This window comes from Ovis aries, chromosome 11, assembly GCF_016772045.2.
Source record: "Ovis aries strain OAR_USU_Benz2616 breed Rambouillet chromosome 11, ARS-UI_Ramb_v3.0, whole genome shotgun sequence".
Lineage (NCBI taxonomy): Eukaryota > Metazoa > Chordata > Mammalia > Artiodactyla > Bovidae > Ovis > Ovis aries.
In genome coordinates, this window is record NC_056064.1 from 7402651 (window position 1) to 7419322 (window position 16672).

At 48.0% G+C, this 16672-nt stretch overlaps 1 protein-coding gene across 1 annotated transcript in view; it reads right to left on the reverse strand.

Moving 5' to 3' along the window:
• Positions 1–711: 711 nt before the first annotated feature.
• Positions 712–16672, reverse strand: part of TRIM25 (tripartite motif containing 25) — a 31877-nt gene continuing 15916 nt past the window's right edge. The window contains exons 6-9 of the mRNA XM_015098442.4: positions 15263–15289; positions 14833–14910; positions 14605–14703; positions 712–12874 (exon numbers count right to left, since the gene is read on the reverse strand). Of these exons, the coding sequence (XP_014953928.2) occupies positions 12345–12874; positions 14605–14703; positions 14833–14910; positions 15263–15289 (734 nt within the window). The 3' untranslated portion in view covers positions 712–12344. The remainder of the gene's footprint in view (positions 12875–14604; positions 14704–14832; positions 14911–15262; positions 15290–16672) is intronic.

Here is a 16672-nt window from a genome sequence, read left to right on the forward strand (position 1 = left end):
GCATTCTTTGGCATTGCCTTTCTTTGGAATTGGAATGAAACTGACCTTTTCCAGTCCCGTGGCCATTGCTGAGTGTTCCAAATTTGCTGGCATATTGACTGCAGCATTTTAACAGAGTCATCTTTTAGGATTAGCAATAGCTCATCTGGAATTCCATCACTTCTAAAATGCTTCCTAAGGCCCACTTGACTTCACTCTAGAATGTCTGGCTCTCGGTGAGTAACCATATCATCATGGGGGTCCGGTTGATCCAGACTTTTTTTGTATAGTTCTGTGTAATCTTACTTCTTAATAGCTTCTGCTTCTGTTAGGTCCATACTGTTTCTTTCCTTTACTGTTGCCCATCTTTGCACGAAATGTTCCCTTGGTATCTCTAATTTTCTTGAAGAGATTCTAGTCTTTCCCATTCTATTATTTTCCTCTATTTCTTTGCATTATTCACTTAAGCAGGTTTTCTTATCTCTCCTTGCTACTCTTTGGTACTTTGCATTCAGACGGGTATATCTTTCCTTTTCTCCTTTGCCTTTAGTTTCTCTTCTTTTCTCAGCTATTTGGAAGGCCTCTTCAGTCAATCATTTTGCCTTTTTGCAATTCTCTTTCTTGGGGGATGGTTCTGATCACCACCTCTTGTACAGTGTTGATGAAATGGGAATCCAAGTTCTTGTTCATGAAGCTGAAGGATGAACTTTAAGAACACGCAAACACTCAACGTAACAAGCAAATAGGATTTATTAAAGAGAAGGCAAGTACAAAACTCTCAGCATAGACACTGAGATAGGGTAAAGAGTCCCCCAAAGGTGGGACTTACAATTCTTTATATCTTTACCACTATTAATCTGTGCATTTTTGGTTGGCTCCTTTCCTTAAAATAGGTCATTTTTAACCAATCAGTTTAAAGGTCAATTTAATATCTTTATGGTTTCTCTCGATTGAATAAATGCCCCCTGGCCATTTTACAATGGAACAGATGTATGGGCTAAAGATTAGTGATCACCAGTTGTTTTTCCCTCAGGCATATGGAACAGAAGTTAATTACAGCCTTTCCCTGGATCTGAGTGATGATAGTTTATCACACAAAGGACACATTCCAGGAATTCAGGACAAGGGGTATAGCTTTAGGTTAATGGTGTGAGATGTTTATTGAAAACAAGACTGAGGTCTCAGAGTCCTACACTGAAGGCCTAGCAATTTCTACCTCATTACAGACCTCTGTCCATGGTTCTTCAGACACTTAGTCTATCAGATCTAATCTCTTCAATCTATCCCACTGTATAATCATAAGGGATTGAATTAGGTGATACCTGAATGGCCTTTCAACAGTACAGGAACCGTGAACTTCCAGATGTTCAAGCTGGATTTAGAAAAGGCAAAGGAACCAGAGATCAAATTGCCAACATCTGTTGGATCACTGAAAAAGAGAGCTCCAGAAAAACATCTACTGTTGCTTTATTGACTATGCCAAAGCCTTTGACTATGCGGATCACAACAAACAGGAAAATTCTTAAAGAGATAGGAATATCAGACCACCTCACCTGCCTCTTGAGAAATCTGTATGCAGGTCAGGAAGCAACGGTTAGAACTGGACATGAAACAACAGAGTGGTTCCAAATAGGGAAAGGAGTACGTCAAGGCTGTATATCATCACCCTGCTTATTTAACTTTATATACAAAGTACATCATGAGAAGCACTGGGCTGGAGAAAGCACAAGCTGGAATCAATACTGCCAGGAGAAGTATCAATAACCTCAGATATGCAGATGACACCACCCTTATGGCAGAAAGTGAAAGAAAACTAAAGAGCCTCTTGATGAAAGTGAAAGAGGAGAATGAAAAAGTTGGCCTAAAGCTCAACATTCAGAAAACTAAGATCATGGCATCTGGTCCCATCACTTCATGGCAAATAGATGGGGAAACAGTGGAGAGAGTGACAGACTTTATTTTGGGGGGCTCCAAAATCACTGCAGATGGTGACTGCATTCACGATATTAAAAGACACTTACTCCCTGGAAGAAAAGTTGTAACCAACTTAGACAGCATATTCAAAAGCAGAGACATTACTTTGCCAACAAAGGTCCATCTAGTCAAAGCTATGGTTTTTCCAGTGGTCACATATGGACGTGAGAGTTGGACCATAGAGAATGCTGAGTGCCGAAGAATTGATGCTTTTGAAGTGTAGTGTTGGAGAAGACTCTTGAGAGTCCCTTGGACTGCAAGGAGATCCAACCAGTCCATCCTAAAGGAGATCAGTCCTGGGTGTTCATTGGAGGGACTGATGCTGCAGCTGGAACTCCAATAATTTGGCCACCTGATGCAAAGAACTGACTCACTGCAAAAGACCCTGATGCTGGGAAAGACTGAAGGCAGGAGGAGAAGGGGATGACAGAGGATGAGATGGCTGGAGGGCATCACCAACTCAATGGACATGAGTATGAGTCAACGCCGGGAGTTGATGATGGACAGGGAAGCCTGGCGTGCTGCAGTCCATGGGGTCGTGAAGAGTCAGACACGATTGAGTGACTGAATGGTCTAGCGGTTTTTCCTGCTTTCCTCAACTTAAGTCTGAATTTGGCAATAAGGAGTTCATTATCTGAGCCACAGTCACCTCCAGATATTGTTTTTGCTGACTGTGTAGAGCTGTGCTCCCCCCTTACCTTACGTTCTTCATAGCAGGTCTCCCTTAACTAATACTTTGCGTACTGTCTGTATCCTCTGCTAGAGTGTAGGATCCACAAAAGCAGGGGTTTGGGGCTTGTTTTTTTTTTTTTCCATTGTGTCCCCAGCATGAGAACAATGCCTGGCACATAACAGGAACTCAAAAAATGCTCATGGAATAAGTCACCTGTCCATGAGGCCACTGTAGCAACAGGAGCATTGTTTCAAGGCGGGTGGTGGGCCAGGGTTCTAGGTGAGGAAGCACTGGTGAACCGGAGCCGTACCTGGGGGAGGGCGGGGACAGGACAGGTCTTATGGAGGCGACACAGCACGACCCTGCGGAGCCCTGCTGGGTGCAAGTCCTCTCTGTGTCCACTGTTCCTATTGGTAGGCAATAGGTTTCATTCAGCCTCCTTGACCTTCCCTGAGTTCCAAAGGGCAGATTCAAACAGTTGCTAATCAGGGAAGAGAAGAAATACAGAAACAAAGGAGGAGCAGTCAATAAATAATAGCACAGCCTCGGGGCAGGGTCCTGATTCCTCCTGAAGAATACACGTAACAGAATCTTTGAGTTCTTCTGCAGAAACAAAGGTCTCTACCAAGGTGGAGGACAGTTACTTCTCAATACCTCACCACCAACCAATCAGAAGAAAGTCACACACCCTGCAGCCCTTACCCCAAAATTTGCCTATAAGAAAACCTTCTCCCAAACCATCAGGGACGTCAAGATTTTCAAGCACAAGCCACCCTTTCTCCTTTCTTGACACTGCCATAAACCTTTCTCTGCTCCAGACTCTGACGTTTCAGTTTATTTGGCTTCACTGTAACAGGGGAAAGCAAAATCTGACTCTGTGTTGGCTCTGTTTCTCTTGAGTTTTTTCTCATTGCTTTTGTTATTACAATCACACGTGATGGCCTGCCCCAGGAAATGTGCCCCTCTGTCTGAACGTTAAACTAAAGTGACTTTGTTTATCTCAGAGAGACAATCTGACCCTGCCCATCCGTGAAACAGCTACAGAAAAAAATAAATTAACACATCCCCTCCCTGATGCTGGTCAAGTCAAGGAGATGTTTTATAATATTAATTGTCATTTTACTTCACATTCTCATCTCGTCTTCCTTTCTGTTCTATAAAAGAAACTGGCATCCAGACCCCAATAAAATGGTTTCTGGGGGAACACTAGTCCTCCCCCTTCTCGGTCTGCCAGCTTCTCAAATACAGTTGTATTTCTTGCCTCAACACTTCACCTCATGATTTATTGGCCTGTTGCGCAGTGAGCAGAGCAAGCTTGGACTCGGTAACATCACTGTGCATCAGGCACGTGAACTTGTGTTCAGTAACAGAGGAGCAGCTGTCCTACATGGAGCAGCTGAAGATGAACCATGACCTGGGAGGCAGACCCTTGTGTCAGGGGAAGCACGCTGACTGACACCGCCCACCCTGCCCAGGCACCAGAGTAACCACTGCGTGAGTTGTTTCACGACAGGAGGTCCTGGTAAGGAACACGGAACTAATAAGCCGCCCACTATGGGAAGAGTTCAGGAAAGGTCAAAAGGAGACACCACGTGTCCAACCCCCTCCCAGAATCCTCCTCGCTGGCATCCATCTTGGCTGAGCAATGCGTGCACCACCAGGGAGGGCTCTGAGTCAGAATGATTGGTCAGAGACAACCCGGAAACTAATCCCATCACCATAAAACCCAAGACTGCGAGCCACGTGGGAGAGCTCTTCTCCTGGGTTCCCTTACCCTCCTGCTCTCCACCCGGGTGCTCTTTCCCAATAAAATCTCTTGCCTTGTCAGCACATGTGTCTCCTCAGACAATTCATTTCAGAGTGTTAGATAAGAGCCCACTTCCAGGCCCTGGAAGGGGTCCCCCTTCTTGCAACACCTGGGCTACAACAGATTTAGCAAGTTAGTGCAATTTTTCATTAAATATTGGTGCTTTGTTAAAAAGTGTAGTGGCAGAGGGCTTCCCTGGTGGTGCAGTGGGTAAGCATCTGCCTGCCAACGTAAGGGCACAAGTTAGATCTCTAAACCAAGGAGACTCTGCATGCCAAGGAGCAACTAAGGCCATGTGCCACGGCCACTGAGCTGTGCTCTACAGCCGACAAGCCACAACTATTAAGCTCCGTAGCAAGGGAAGCCACTGCAACGCGAAGCTCACGCACTGCAACGAAGAGCAGCCACCACTCACAGCAACTAGAGAAAGCCTATGCAAAGCGATGAAGACACAGCACAGTCAAAAATGAAGAAAGAAATAATCTTTTTTAAAGAAAGAAATGTAACGGCATTATTGGCAGCATACATGCATGCTGAGTCGCTTCAGTCGTGTCCAACTCTGCAACCCCATGGACCGTAGCCTGCCAGGTTCCTCTGTCCATGGGATTCTCCAGGCAAAAAGACTGGAGTGGGTTGCCATGCAGCACAGAGAAAAGGGAAAGATTAAAAATACACGAGAGAAAAGATGACTGTTGAACAGAATTCCAACCTCTACTTTTCAACTTCTCTTAGTCTCCATCTTGACATAAAATTAGGAATTATCACGTCTATTACTTTCTTTTCCTCATGGTAGCAGCTAAGATTTCCTAAAAGTGTTCAAGAGTACCCAATACCACTGTAGTTTCTGATAATTGGCTACCTTTCAGAAAGGTGACAAAGGAAAGGTCACTGTGTGCCACTGTTCGAATTTGCTAAGCAAATCTGACTTGAGGCATATTAAACAGCTAGACGTAAAGAATCGTGAGTCATTATGAATCATTAAGGGTTAGAGATACAAAACAGAAACCACTCCACCTAACGGGTGGGGCTCCTATTAACAGAGCAAAGGGCTGCTCACAGAACGGCACAAAATTGTGCAGCACGCACAGCAGGAAATAAACGCAGCTTTTTTGTTTACACTTCATGGAATTGTTTTGAGATGACGTTACTGGCATCTATTTCTGACTAAAGATAGCTGGCACTTCCTACACCATTAGAAAATTTAGATCTACAGTTTTTAAAACATAACTTTCCAAAAAGGGAACACAGCATAGGTTGCATTCAGCCTTTTCTTTAAGTGTTGTATAAAGAGATGTCATCTTTTACAGATAAGCAGTGACTGTTTTATAAAGTGGGAATAAATTTGTGAGCTTTTTTTTTTTTTAAGTAGGTTCTGTTAAAAGAAACATTGATTTGGCATGGCATTTGAAGAATTTAGTTTTTGTGCTCTAAATAGGTGACTGCTACTGCTGCTGCTAAGTCGCTTCAGTCGTGTCCGACTCTGTGCGACCCCATAGATGGCAGCCCACCAGGCTCTGCCGTCCCTGGGATTCTCCAGGCAAGAACACTGGAGTGGGTTGCCATGTCCTTCCCCAATAAAAAGGTGACACTCTTCTTTTTATAACTTCAAGGGTTATTGTATCTGATAGTCCCAGTGGCATCAGAGGGTGATTAATAATCTAATATTATTCATGGATATCGGTATTAAAAGTCAAATGCCATTTGTATGTGTATATGGACCTTTTACACAAAGATAAATGTAAAGTTGCAAACTGAGTGATTATATATATACATATATATTTATATATACATAAACATTCCCTTATACTCAAAACGATAATATTTTCAAAGAGCAATACTAAATTATTACAGGTGTTGGCAAGCTGAAACCAGTATGTAAATGAAACAGGAAGGAAGGGGGCATGGCCTAACCTTTCAAAGAATGACACAGCCATTGAGTATGTGCTGAAAACTGGTTAGAACCAACTAGGTTCTGGTTGGCAGAATGCATCACTTTCAGTGGACCTTGAGCCTCATCATACGGTCATCATAACATATTAGCATGTGTTGCGTGATACACTCATCAGCACCTTGTCCATTTCGAGGCCAGCTATCAAAGACCAAAAAGTGGGTGGCGGCCCAGTTCCTGCAAATATCCACCCACTCCTCCAAATAGTTGGAATCATCCTCCCACTCATTAGCCTATGAAATTACCCAGCCCATGAAAACTAACCATGCCATACTCCGAGGCTCTCTCTCACCTTCTAAGATGGCCCACACACTGTGGTGTGTTTTTCTCTCTCAATAAATCCACTTCTTACCGATCACTTTGTCTCTCACTGAATTCTTTCTGTGATGAGACATCAAGAACCTCAGATTCATAAAGCCCTGACACCAGGTGTGATCTCAGTTAAAGGACTGTGGGTTCAACCCCCAACCTGGGTTTTGGCCAGGTTAAAGTCCCAGTATGAGTCACATGGTTTCATTTGTTTTCAAGGAGAAAGAAGTGATTCAGAGGATTATGACAGATTTTTTTTCCCCAGAGATGACCACAGCATTATTTCTCATTCTACGTTAAATGCTCCATTACGTTAAATGTAAATGGTCTCAGCATGCCAATTGAAAGCTGACTGTCAGATCTGCAAGACCCAAGTACACGCTGTCTATAAGAAATACACTTTAAATATAATGACACAGGTTAAAAGCAAAAGAATGAAAAAAAGAGACATCACACTAACTTTAATCAAAACAAAACTAGACTGACTATATTAATATCACAAAAAGTGGCTTTCAGAGCAAAAACTGGTAGCGGTGTAAAAAGGGTCAGTTCATAAAGAGGTCAAATCACCAAAAGGACATAAAAATCCTAAGTATTTATACACTTGGTAAGGCAGCTTCAAGCAGACCCAGGTTCAATTCCTGGGTTGGAAAGACCCCCTGGAGAAGGAAACGGCAACCCACTCCAGTATTCTTGCCTGGAGAATCCCATGGACAGAGGAGCCTGGCAGGCTCCTGGGGTTCCAAGAGTCAGACATGACTGAGCAACTAAGCAGAAGGCAACTTCAAATTACACAGAATGAAGACTGATAGGACTTCAAGGAAAGATAGATGCATTCAAAGTTTCAGAGGGTTTAACACCCTTCTCCCACTGCCTCATACGTAGACACAAATCAATAAGCATATGAAAGACCCGAGATCTCCCTGGTGACCCAGTGGCTAAGACTTCATGCTCCCAATGCAGGGGGCCCGAGTTCAATCCCTGGTCGGGGTACTAGATCCCACATGCCGCAACTAAGGTAAGAGCCCACATGCCACAGCTAAGACCCAGCACAGCCAAATCCACTTTTTTAAAGAGCATAAACGACCTAAACGTTTATCAACCCACTTGACCAGCTGACACAGAACCCTCCACCCAGCAACAGCAGCATATACATTATTTTCTTTTTTTAATTTATTGAAGTATAATTGATCTACAATGTTACACCAATCTCTGCTGCAAGCAAAGTGACTCAGTTATACAGCATATGAACATTCTTTTTACATTCTTCTCTATTGAGGTTTATCCCAGCACGTTGAATATAGTTCTCTGTGCTATATAGTAGGACCTTGTTGTCCATCCATTCTATCACAGTTGGCATCTACTAACCCCAAACTCCCAGTCCATCCCGTCCCCAGTCCCCTCGGCAACCACAAGCCTGTCCTCTATGTCTGTGAGTCTGTTTCTATTCTGCAGACAGGTTCATTTGTGCCATATTTTAGATAACACATATAAGTTATGTCACATGGTATGTGTCTCTTTTTGACTTCGCTTAGTGAGATCAGCTCTAGTTGAACGCATGTTGCTGCAAACCCCATTTTTCATTTTTAACGACGGAGTAGTATCCCACTGCTCCACCTATTCCTATCCATCTCTCTGCCGATGAACTTTTAGGTTGTTCCCACAACTTGGCTATTGTGAGCAGTGCTGCTATGAACACAGGGGAACATGTATCTTTTTAAAGTTTTGTCCAGACACATGCCTAGGAGTGGGACTGCTGGACCCTACGGTAATTCTATAGTATTTTCAGTTTTCCTAGGAACCGCCACACTCTTTTCCGCTGTGACTGCACCAACTTAGATTCCCACCAGCAGTGTAGGAGGGTTTCCTTTTCTCCACACCCTCTCCAGCATTTGTTATTTATACACTTTTTAAAGATGGTCATTCTGACTGGTGTCAGATGGTACCTCACTGTAGTTTTGATTTGCATTTCTCTAATAATTAGTGATGTTGAGCATCCTTTCATGTGCATATTGACCATCTGTATGTCTTCCCTGGAGAATTATCTATTTAGGTCTTCTGCTCTTTTTAGATTGGATGGTATTTTGCTGTTGTTGCTCTTGTATGAGTTGTTGGTCTACTTTAGAAATTAAGCCCTGTCTGTGCACCATTTGCAAATATTTTCTCCCATTCCATAGGTGTCTTTCTGTTTTGTTTTCTTTATGGTTTCCTTTGCTGTGTACACGTTATTTTATTTATAATCTCATGGCTGGCCTCTCTGATGACCAGCCCCGATCCTGGGTCATCTCACCTCTTAGCATAAGCTCAGATGTGATAAGAGGGGCTGGTGAATTACAAGGACATTCCCATTGCCGAGGGCAATTCCAAGGATTTAGAATCTCCCCACCAGGAACAAGAGACAACAGCCAGTCAAGTTATTATACAACAACCTCAAATCCACACCTCCCACAACTCCCTCCCCTCTTCAAACAAGGATAAAATCCGGGCCCACTGCTGGCTAGTTTTGGTTCATTGTTTTTAAGTTTTTATTATTATAGGAATTTTCAAACAGCGACAACAGTAGAAAGAATATTTCACTCATATTTCCACCACTGTTTCCTTGATTACTCTTTTCACTCATACCCCTCCCCTACCTCCCTACCCTCATCTTCAGATTATCCCGAAGCAAAGCCCAGAAGGACATTTGGCTGAGAATTCATGGCAAGCTTCCTGAGGGGCTGCCCCACCCATGCAGCCTCAAGTAGGCTCCAGGTCTGCTGAAATTTAGCAGGCAGCTGAGTGGGGGCTACCCAGAGGCTCTTGGGTACCTCATTTGCTGACTCCTGCATGACAGTTAAGGAACACTTTCTACACACACTGGAAAGTGTGCAAGAGCACCCAACACCACCGCTTTATTGCATTCAAAGCTTCTAAGGCACGTAAGCCAGCCTTGGTCCTGGTATTTCTCATGCCTTTCAAAGGAACAGTGTCTACAACACTGATTATGTCCTAAAGAATCAATGCACAAAAATACAAGCTCAAGAATACAGGCTTAAATACTCCTAATTAAAATCAATGCAGGGTCAGACAGAATAAGGTAAGAAATAATGTATCGGTATTATTTTCTAGATCACAGACCCATCTCAGAATAATTAAAACAGGCAAACCAATCAATCAGTCTTTGAACAACAAAAACTTGACCCTGATCTTTGATTTATCATGCCAGAGTGGCAGAGACAGTCCCTGCTACCTAGGTTGGGAGAACACTTTTTACGTTTATCTGGGAAGTTCTGACCCTTCCCCAGGGTACCAGGGGGCATCTACAAGGTACCTCCTCCAAGATGGGATGGCAAGAGCAGTGAGTGGATTCATCCAACACCTGCCCATCTGACTTACTCTGCAAAACAGGAAGTCAAATGAATGCAAAGTTCCCCCAAGTCTAAGACTTGACCACTGGGTACCAGCCCTGCAAGGTGAGAGGGGACATGAAGTCTCACCACTGGACACAGTATGGTTTGAGACAGCGAGGGCGTGCTCCTCAATTCACGTCTCCAAGGCACCCACATAAGCCTCAGCTTGGGTTACCTGCTTGCCTCTCATCACAAGAGGGGCTCAGGCTCCTCCGTCCTGAGCTGGACGATGCACTAACAGGGAAGCGCCACCCCCGGCTGCCCTCATTTCTAGAGGAGAGCCCAAGCAGGACCTGTGGTTTAATCTTGGGCACTCTCCTCAACCCAGCTGTTCCCCAAGTATGAACTGGCTCTGAACAAGGCTTTTGTTTCAGGAGATCAATGAAGGTGCTTTGAACCATCTCCAAAAGCAGAGAAGAATCACCAAAGAACTTTTCTTCCCAGTAGCAAAGGAAGAAAATCTTCAAACACCCACAGTTCAACTATTGCAGGGGATCTTCCCTACAAAGATGAGTGCTCTCCCAAGGAAGTGAAAGTTCGTGTTGGAAGGTGACACAGATCAACACTTCCGCCGGCAATATCAAGTGCTCTGGGCTTAACTAGAATGCCCTGAAGACCCAGCACAAGACCAAAGATGAGCTGACATAACATCAAACATCTATATGGGAAGGCCTGGGGTGCCTGTCTCCAGTGGCATCGCCCTTTTCAGATCATGAGTAAGGAGCCTGACTTCAGCTCCCCTGCTGGGAAAGCCCAGAGCAGGACTCATTTCTTCACAGGCTGTTAACATTTTTCCCACTTTGGGGATGAAAACTTACATCCTGATAAGGATGTAAGGAGCTCAGGAAATTCCAGCCATCCACTCCCTCCAGCCCTCAGTGGACTGAGGCTATTTCCACTGCACAGAAACACTGCAGGAAAAAATAGCCCCTTTTACTTGAGCCTGGCAGCTGGTTTCCTCCTTGGTTTCAGTCTTTCTGACCCTTCTCCTGGTCAATTCCTACATCTGCATTTGGCTCAAGTGAGGAAGAGAGTAGAAGGGTTCGGGCCTCTCTGACTCACAAGAGGACCAGCGCTGGGTTGAACAGGAATGTTGCTGCTGCCCATGGATCTGAGAGCAGGCCCTTCTGGCCACAGGCAGGCACCCAAGCAGGTGACTGGGGTGGTCATGGAGGCAGCCGCGCCGGGCCTGTCTGCGTGGCAGCAGGCTTAGCTAACCGTTCAGCTCTGCTGGCCACGGTGGGGTGTCCGCCAGCTAGGGCAGGGTCTCACGGTCCTGGAGGAAGGAGGCTAGCACTGAGGAGAGCCAGTCAAAAGGCGAGATGCTCTGATGAGAGCAAAGCTGCCGACTGCTAACACCCTCTTGCCTAGGGGGACCGCTGCCCCACAGCCTGTGCGACCGGAAGGTTCTTGGGCCGCAGTCAAAGCCAAAGGCATCTGCGGAAATGCCTTTCATAATACACAGGAGTTGGTGGGGCTTCTGGTCATGTGGGGACCAGGTCATGCTGACCCTGAATCACAAAGTCAGCATAGACTGATCCAGATCATGGTTTGAAACCTTAGACCGGAAGCATTCCTGTTGGGACTCAACATTTTAAAACCGTGGATGGGGTGATGAGGTGCAGGACAGGAAGGGACAACAGAGGGCAAAAGGACATGCTTCTTTGGGAAACTCCGGTCTGGGTGGAGACCTGCTGTGGGTTGCTTCCCTCAAGCACAGAAAATAACCAGAAGTCTGAGCATTCATCCCAACTCCCACACGGAGGCAGTGGAGGGGAATGAAATTCACTGACTTTGGCTTTTTTTTTTTTTTTAATCTACAGACCTGAATAGCTCTACAAAGAGTCATCAGAACTCCAAGATTTGAAGGCTACTTCGGAGAAGAAAGAAGCAGGCACCAGAGGCCTGAGGAATAACCCACAGGGGTTACAGATTATGTCCAGCAGGAAAGAGGCGCTTGTGACATTGACTCCCTGGAGACCCGCCCAGCCGCCTGGATCTACCAGGACCGAGGGGGGCATCCGGCTGGAGAGGCACCAGGAAGTGGGAGGCTTCCTGACCCACAAGGCAAACACCCCCACCCCTGTCCCTGGCCAACCCTGACTTCTCATGCCATCTGCCCAGCCTCCCGCCCTCCGCAGCTCCCCTCCCATCCCTTTGGCCCTGGGGGACCTAGGGCAACTCCCCAGGGGTCCCAGCTGCAGCACCCTCCCGGGGGGACCTGGGAAAGCACGTGGGCGGTTCGGCCGAGCATCCGTGGCCGGCCTACTTGGAGGAGCAGATGGAGAGCATGGCACCTGTGGAGAAGAGCCAGAAGGCGGGGTACACGGCCTCGGTGAAGTCCACCTTGTACTTGTACAACAGGTGGACCTTGTCAGCCGCGGCGAAGAAGAGCACGAAGCCGTGATCGCAGTTGAGAAGCACCCCCACCCGCGTGGCCTTGGTGGACGGCAGGGTTTTCTCCACGTTGTTGTGCCAGGCGGAGATCTTGGTGTTGAACCACTCCACACACCAGGACGCGCTGTTGCGGCCAAGCCGGCTCTCGGGGCCCTGCCGCTCCATGCTGCCGTAGCAGACGCCCACCCCGCAGAAGTTGTTCTTCTGAAGCTCCACCTCCCAGTAGTGAATCCCTTTCTTGTAGCAGTGCAGTCCCAGGACCTGCGAGCAGTATGTGAACCGCTGGGGATGCGGCCGGTAGTTCAGGGGCGTTTCCGCCACGGACGCGACGGTGTAGTTCTCGGACAGGGCCACCTTGCTGTGGGCGGTGTTGTAGTCCAGGACAACCTTAACCACATCTGAGGAAGCATCAAGGAGTCAATCAGAGGCGCTCCGAGCACTCCCACCTTGCCTCCTTTCTCTAGCTGGTAATATTTATTCATTTGTTCTTCCCATCCATTCAACCACCCTTCCAGCCCATTCATTCTGTCCAGCTCGTCAGACATCTGTCCACCTCTCTAACTGCCAATCAAGCCATCTGTGTGTCTATTAGTCACCCGTCTGTCTCTCTATTCCTCCACCCAAAACCACCTACGGAGCCCCTGGCTTATGCCAGGCTCTATACAGGACGCGCAGCCATGAACCAGATGCGGAGCCTGGCCTCGTGGAGTTCCCACTCCCAGAAGTAAGGCAAGCACATCAGCAGCGACAACAGTGAGGACTCCCTGCTCCACTGACGGGCAGGCACTCTGCTGGAGGGACACAGCCATGGGGGTAACGGGCCAAGGGAGGGGAGAGCACCGAGGAACACGTACTTCAGGGGTGGGCTGGAATCTGAGCCAAGCGAAAGGGAGATGAGAATTAAACAGGAGAGCAGGGGAGGGAGAAAGGCTGCGAGAGACAGTGAAGGCAAGCATGGAGTCACGAGGATGACGGACGTGCTGGGAACAGGGAAGCCGGGGCAGCTGGGAACACAGAGGCTGCAGCGAGAGAAGAGGGACCTCTGAAGCCACCAGTGCCGAGCCAAAGGGTCTCGACTTTAACTGGGGGCAGCGGGCAGTCAACTGAGGTCTGCCAAGCATAGCAATGACCTGAATAGAATCCTTGATTAGGACATAAGCCTGGCCTCCACCTCCTCCCTAGGATAGGTGCTCCTCCCTAGCCCTCCCTGCCCTTCCACTCACAGAGGACCCTGGACCAATGATAGAGAGCTGGGCAGACAGGGAAAATCCTGAGCTTAGAAATTTGGGAAGCTAGAGACCAGGGTTCTCTGCCACCCCCTGGCTCAGGGAAAGACACTTTGCACCTGGCCCTGGGCCTCCCCCAGGGCAAAATGAATGGCCTGGGAAAATGTCCTCTGAATACCCTAAGTCCCTAGAACTCCTTTCCTCTGCTTAAACAGCTGTACCGCAGAGTGCAGGGGTCTCCACAGACACGTGGCTCAGCACTGTCCCCAGCAGCCTGGCATCAATCACAGGGGTTGGGGGCAGGGGAGGCCTTTCCCAGCCAGGAAGCTCCAGGGAGGCCGGCCCTGATACCAGGTACCACAGTTCCAGCAACGGGTGAACCATGCCCACTGCACCAGAACCACGCCCACAGCTCCAGCAATGGGTGAGCCACGCCCACTGTGCCAGAACCACACCCACAGCTCCAGCAATGGGTGAGCCACGCCCACTGCGCCAGAACCACGCCCACAGCTCCAGCAATGGGTGAGCCACGCCCACTGCGCCAGAACCACACCCACAGCTCCAGCAAAGGGTGAGCCACGCCCACTGTGCCAGAACCACACCCACAGCTCCAGCAATGGGTGAGCCACGCCCACTGCGCCAGAACCACGCCCACAGCAGCTGTGGGAAAAGGAGGGCCAGAGCATACTTTGCAGAGAGAGGTTTCTGCCGCTGCAAGGAAGTGACCACCAGCGGAGGGTGCTCCGTGGGTGAAGCTATGGGTGGCCCGAGGCCTGGCCTGGAGGAAGGAACTGCCACCACTTCCAGGCTGGAAGCCACAGAGGAGCAGTAAGGGCACCCTCCAGGGGGCAGGCTGACCACGCCAGACAGAGGCAAGGACAAGCAAGGCAGCAGCTACTCACACTCCAGGAGCTCCGGCCTGGACTTGCTTAGGAAGTTCTCCAGCACCTTGGCGTTGAGAGATGCTGAGGTCGGTGGCACGGCAGGGGCTTTGGCTGCACCTGGAGGAGGAACAGAAAACCATTTCCTTGTCCAATGCATAAAATGAAAAGTGCTGCTTTTCACTCCTGCTCATTCCCGCTCCAAACAAATTCAGAGCATTCCACTGTCCACGGCCCACCAGAACTCACCCTCCTGGCCAGGTTGTTTGAGATTCACTAAGTGTTCCGAGGATCCAAAGGTGACAGGCTTGTTGAGTAAGGCAGAGGCTGGGATAAGGAAGACAGGTGAGTTGGGGAAACGACAGAGTGACCTGATGGCCTGGAACCCCTCCCACACTATTTCTCAAGAGCTGCCTCCACAAACACACACCTGGACCACCAGGGTGACATGAAAGAGTCCAGACAGGGGAACATGCATCATACTGGTCTCATGCATGTCCACTTATCCTCACGCCCAAGCCCAGACCCAGCGGCCAGCACAAGTCACAGTTATGGAGCCCATGCCCATCTCAGACCCTCCCCCAACACACACCAGCCCACAGCTCAGCTTTCCTTGCTGGCATTTAGTTCTGCACTTGGGTACTCAAGGAGCTAAAAGATGCAGAAATGCATAACTTACCAGGTTTCTTGGGCTTCTTCTCTTCTTCTGAAAAACAAAATTTTCAGAATTAAAATGTTTCAAAGCACAACACAACCATACTTTCAAACACCGTAATAATAATCGCTACATGAAGGTGACCCATACAAATAGAGCTAGTACATTTTACGTTGAAAAATATAAGGGGGTCAACAGGTAAATTAATCTACGGTCCTACATCATGGTTTTGGTGGTGAGGGGCTAATAAGGAACATGAATGGATTTCCTGGTGAAATGGAAATCTTTATCCCGATTTGCGTAATGGTAACACAGATGTATCGGAGAAGGCATAATGGTAACACAGATGTATCAGAGAAGGCAATGGCACTCCACTCCAGTACTCTTGCCTGGAAAATCCCACGGACGGAGGAGCCTGGTGGGCTACCATGGGGTCACTAAGAGTCAGACACGACTGGGCAACTTCACTTTCACTTTTCACTTTCATGCATTGGAGAAGGAAATGGCAACCCACTCCAGTGTTCTTGTCTGGAGAATCCCAGGGACAGGGGAGCCTGGTGGGCTGCCGTCTATGGGGTCGCACAGAGTTGGACACAACTGAAGTGACTTAGCAGCAGCAGCAGCAACACAGACGTATGCGTTTGTTAATCTAACTGTACTTTTAAGATCTGGACACTTTACTGTAGGTAAATCATATCTCCACAAAAGGAAAAAATGCAAAAACACACACACAAAAAAACCCACATAGAAAGCCAGCCAAAAAAAAAAAAACATGCTTGCCAGATATCACAATAGTCTTTATAAAAGTATCTGCAGTGTATATCTATGGGGACTGAGTTTAGCTAAAACAACTATCCTCGAAGCATGCACCCCAAGCCAGCAGCGTCAGCGTCACCTGGGCAGCTGTAAGGAATGCAAATTCCCAGGCCCCCTCAGACCAGCTGAAATAACAGTCTGGGTTACAAGCCACTGGACTCTGATGTGTGCTCAAGATTTCGGGTTCGCTCTTCACTACCACAACTGAAATGAAAAGGGGAGTCCTGGATCTCATCCCCGCTGGCCTGAGGACCCTGCATGTTCCAGACCAGCCCCACTGGACCCACCCACGGCCCCACATGGCCCCCGGCCGCCCCTTCCTCTCACTCAGAGCCCTGTTTCTCAGGGGTCATTTTCACTCTCCCCTTCTCCCCACCTGTGTCTCACCACCCCCCACCACTCCCACTGGACCAGCATCTTGGGAGGACTCCAGGCTGTGACCTCGGCTGTGGGCACAGGGCTCCCTCCCAGTGACCACGGGAGCCTCCCCCACACTGTGACGAGTCCACCCACGAGCAGCCTGATGCCAGCATCCTCGGCTCGCACACGCAGAGCGGGCTTGTGGAAGGGGGCAGTGGGAGGGAGGCTCTCTGGGCCCGAGCCGTGAGAAGGACACAG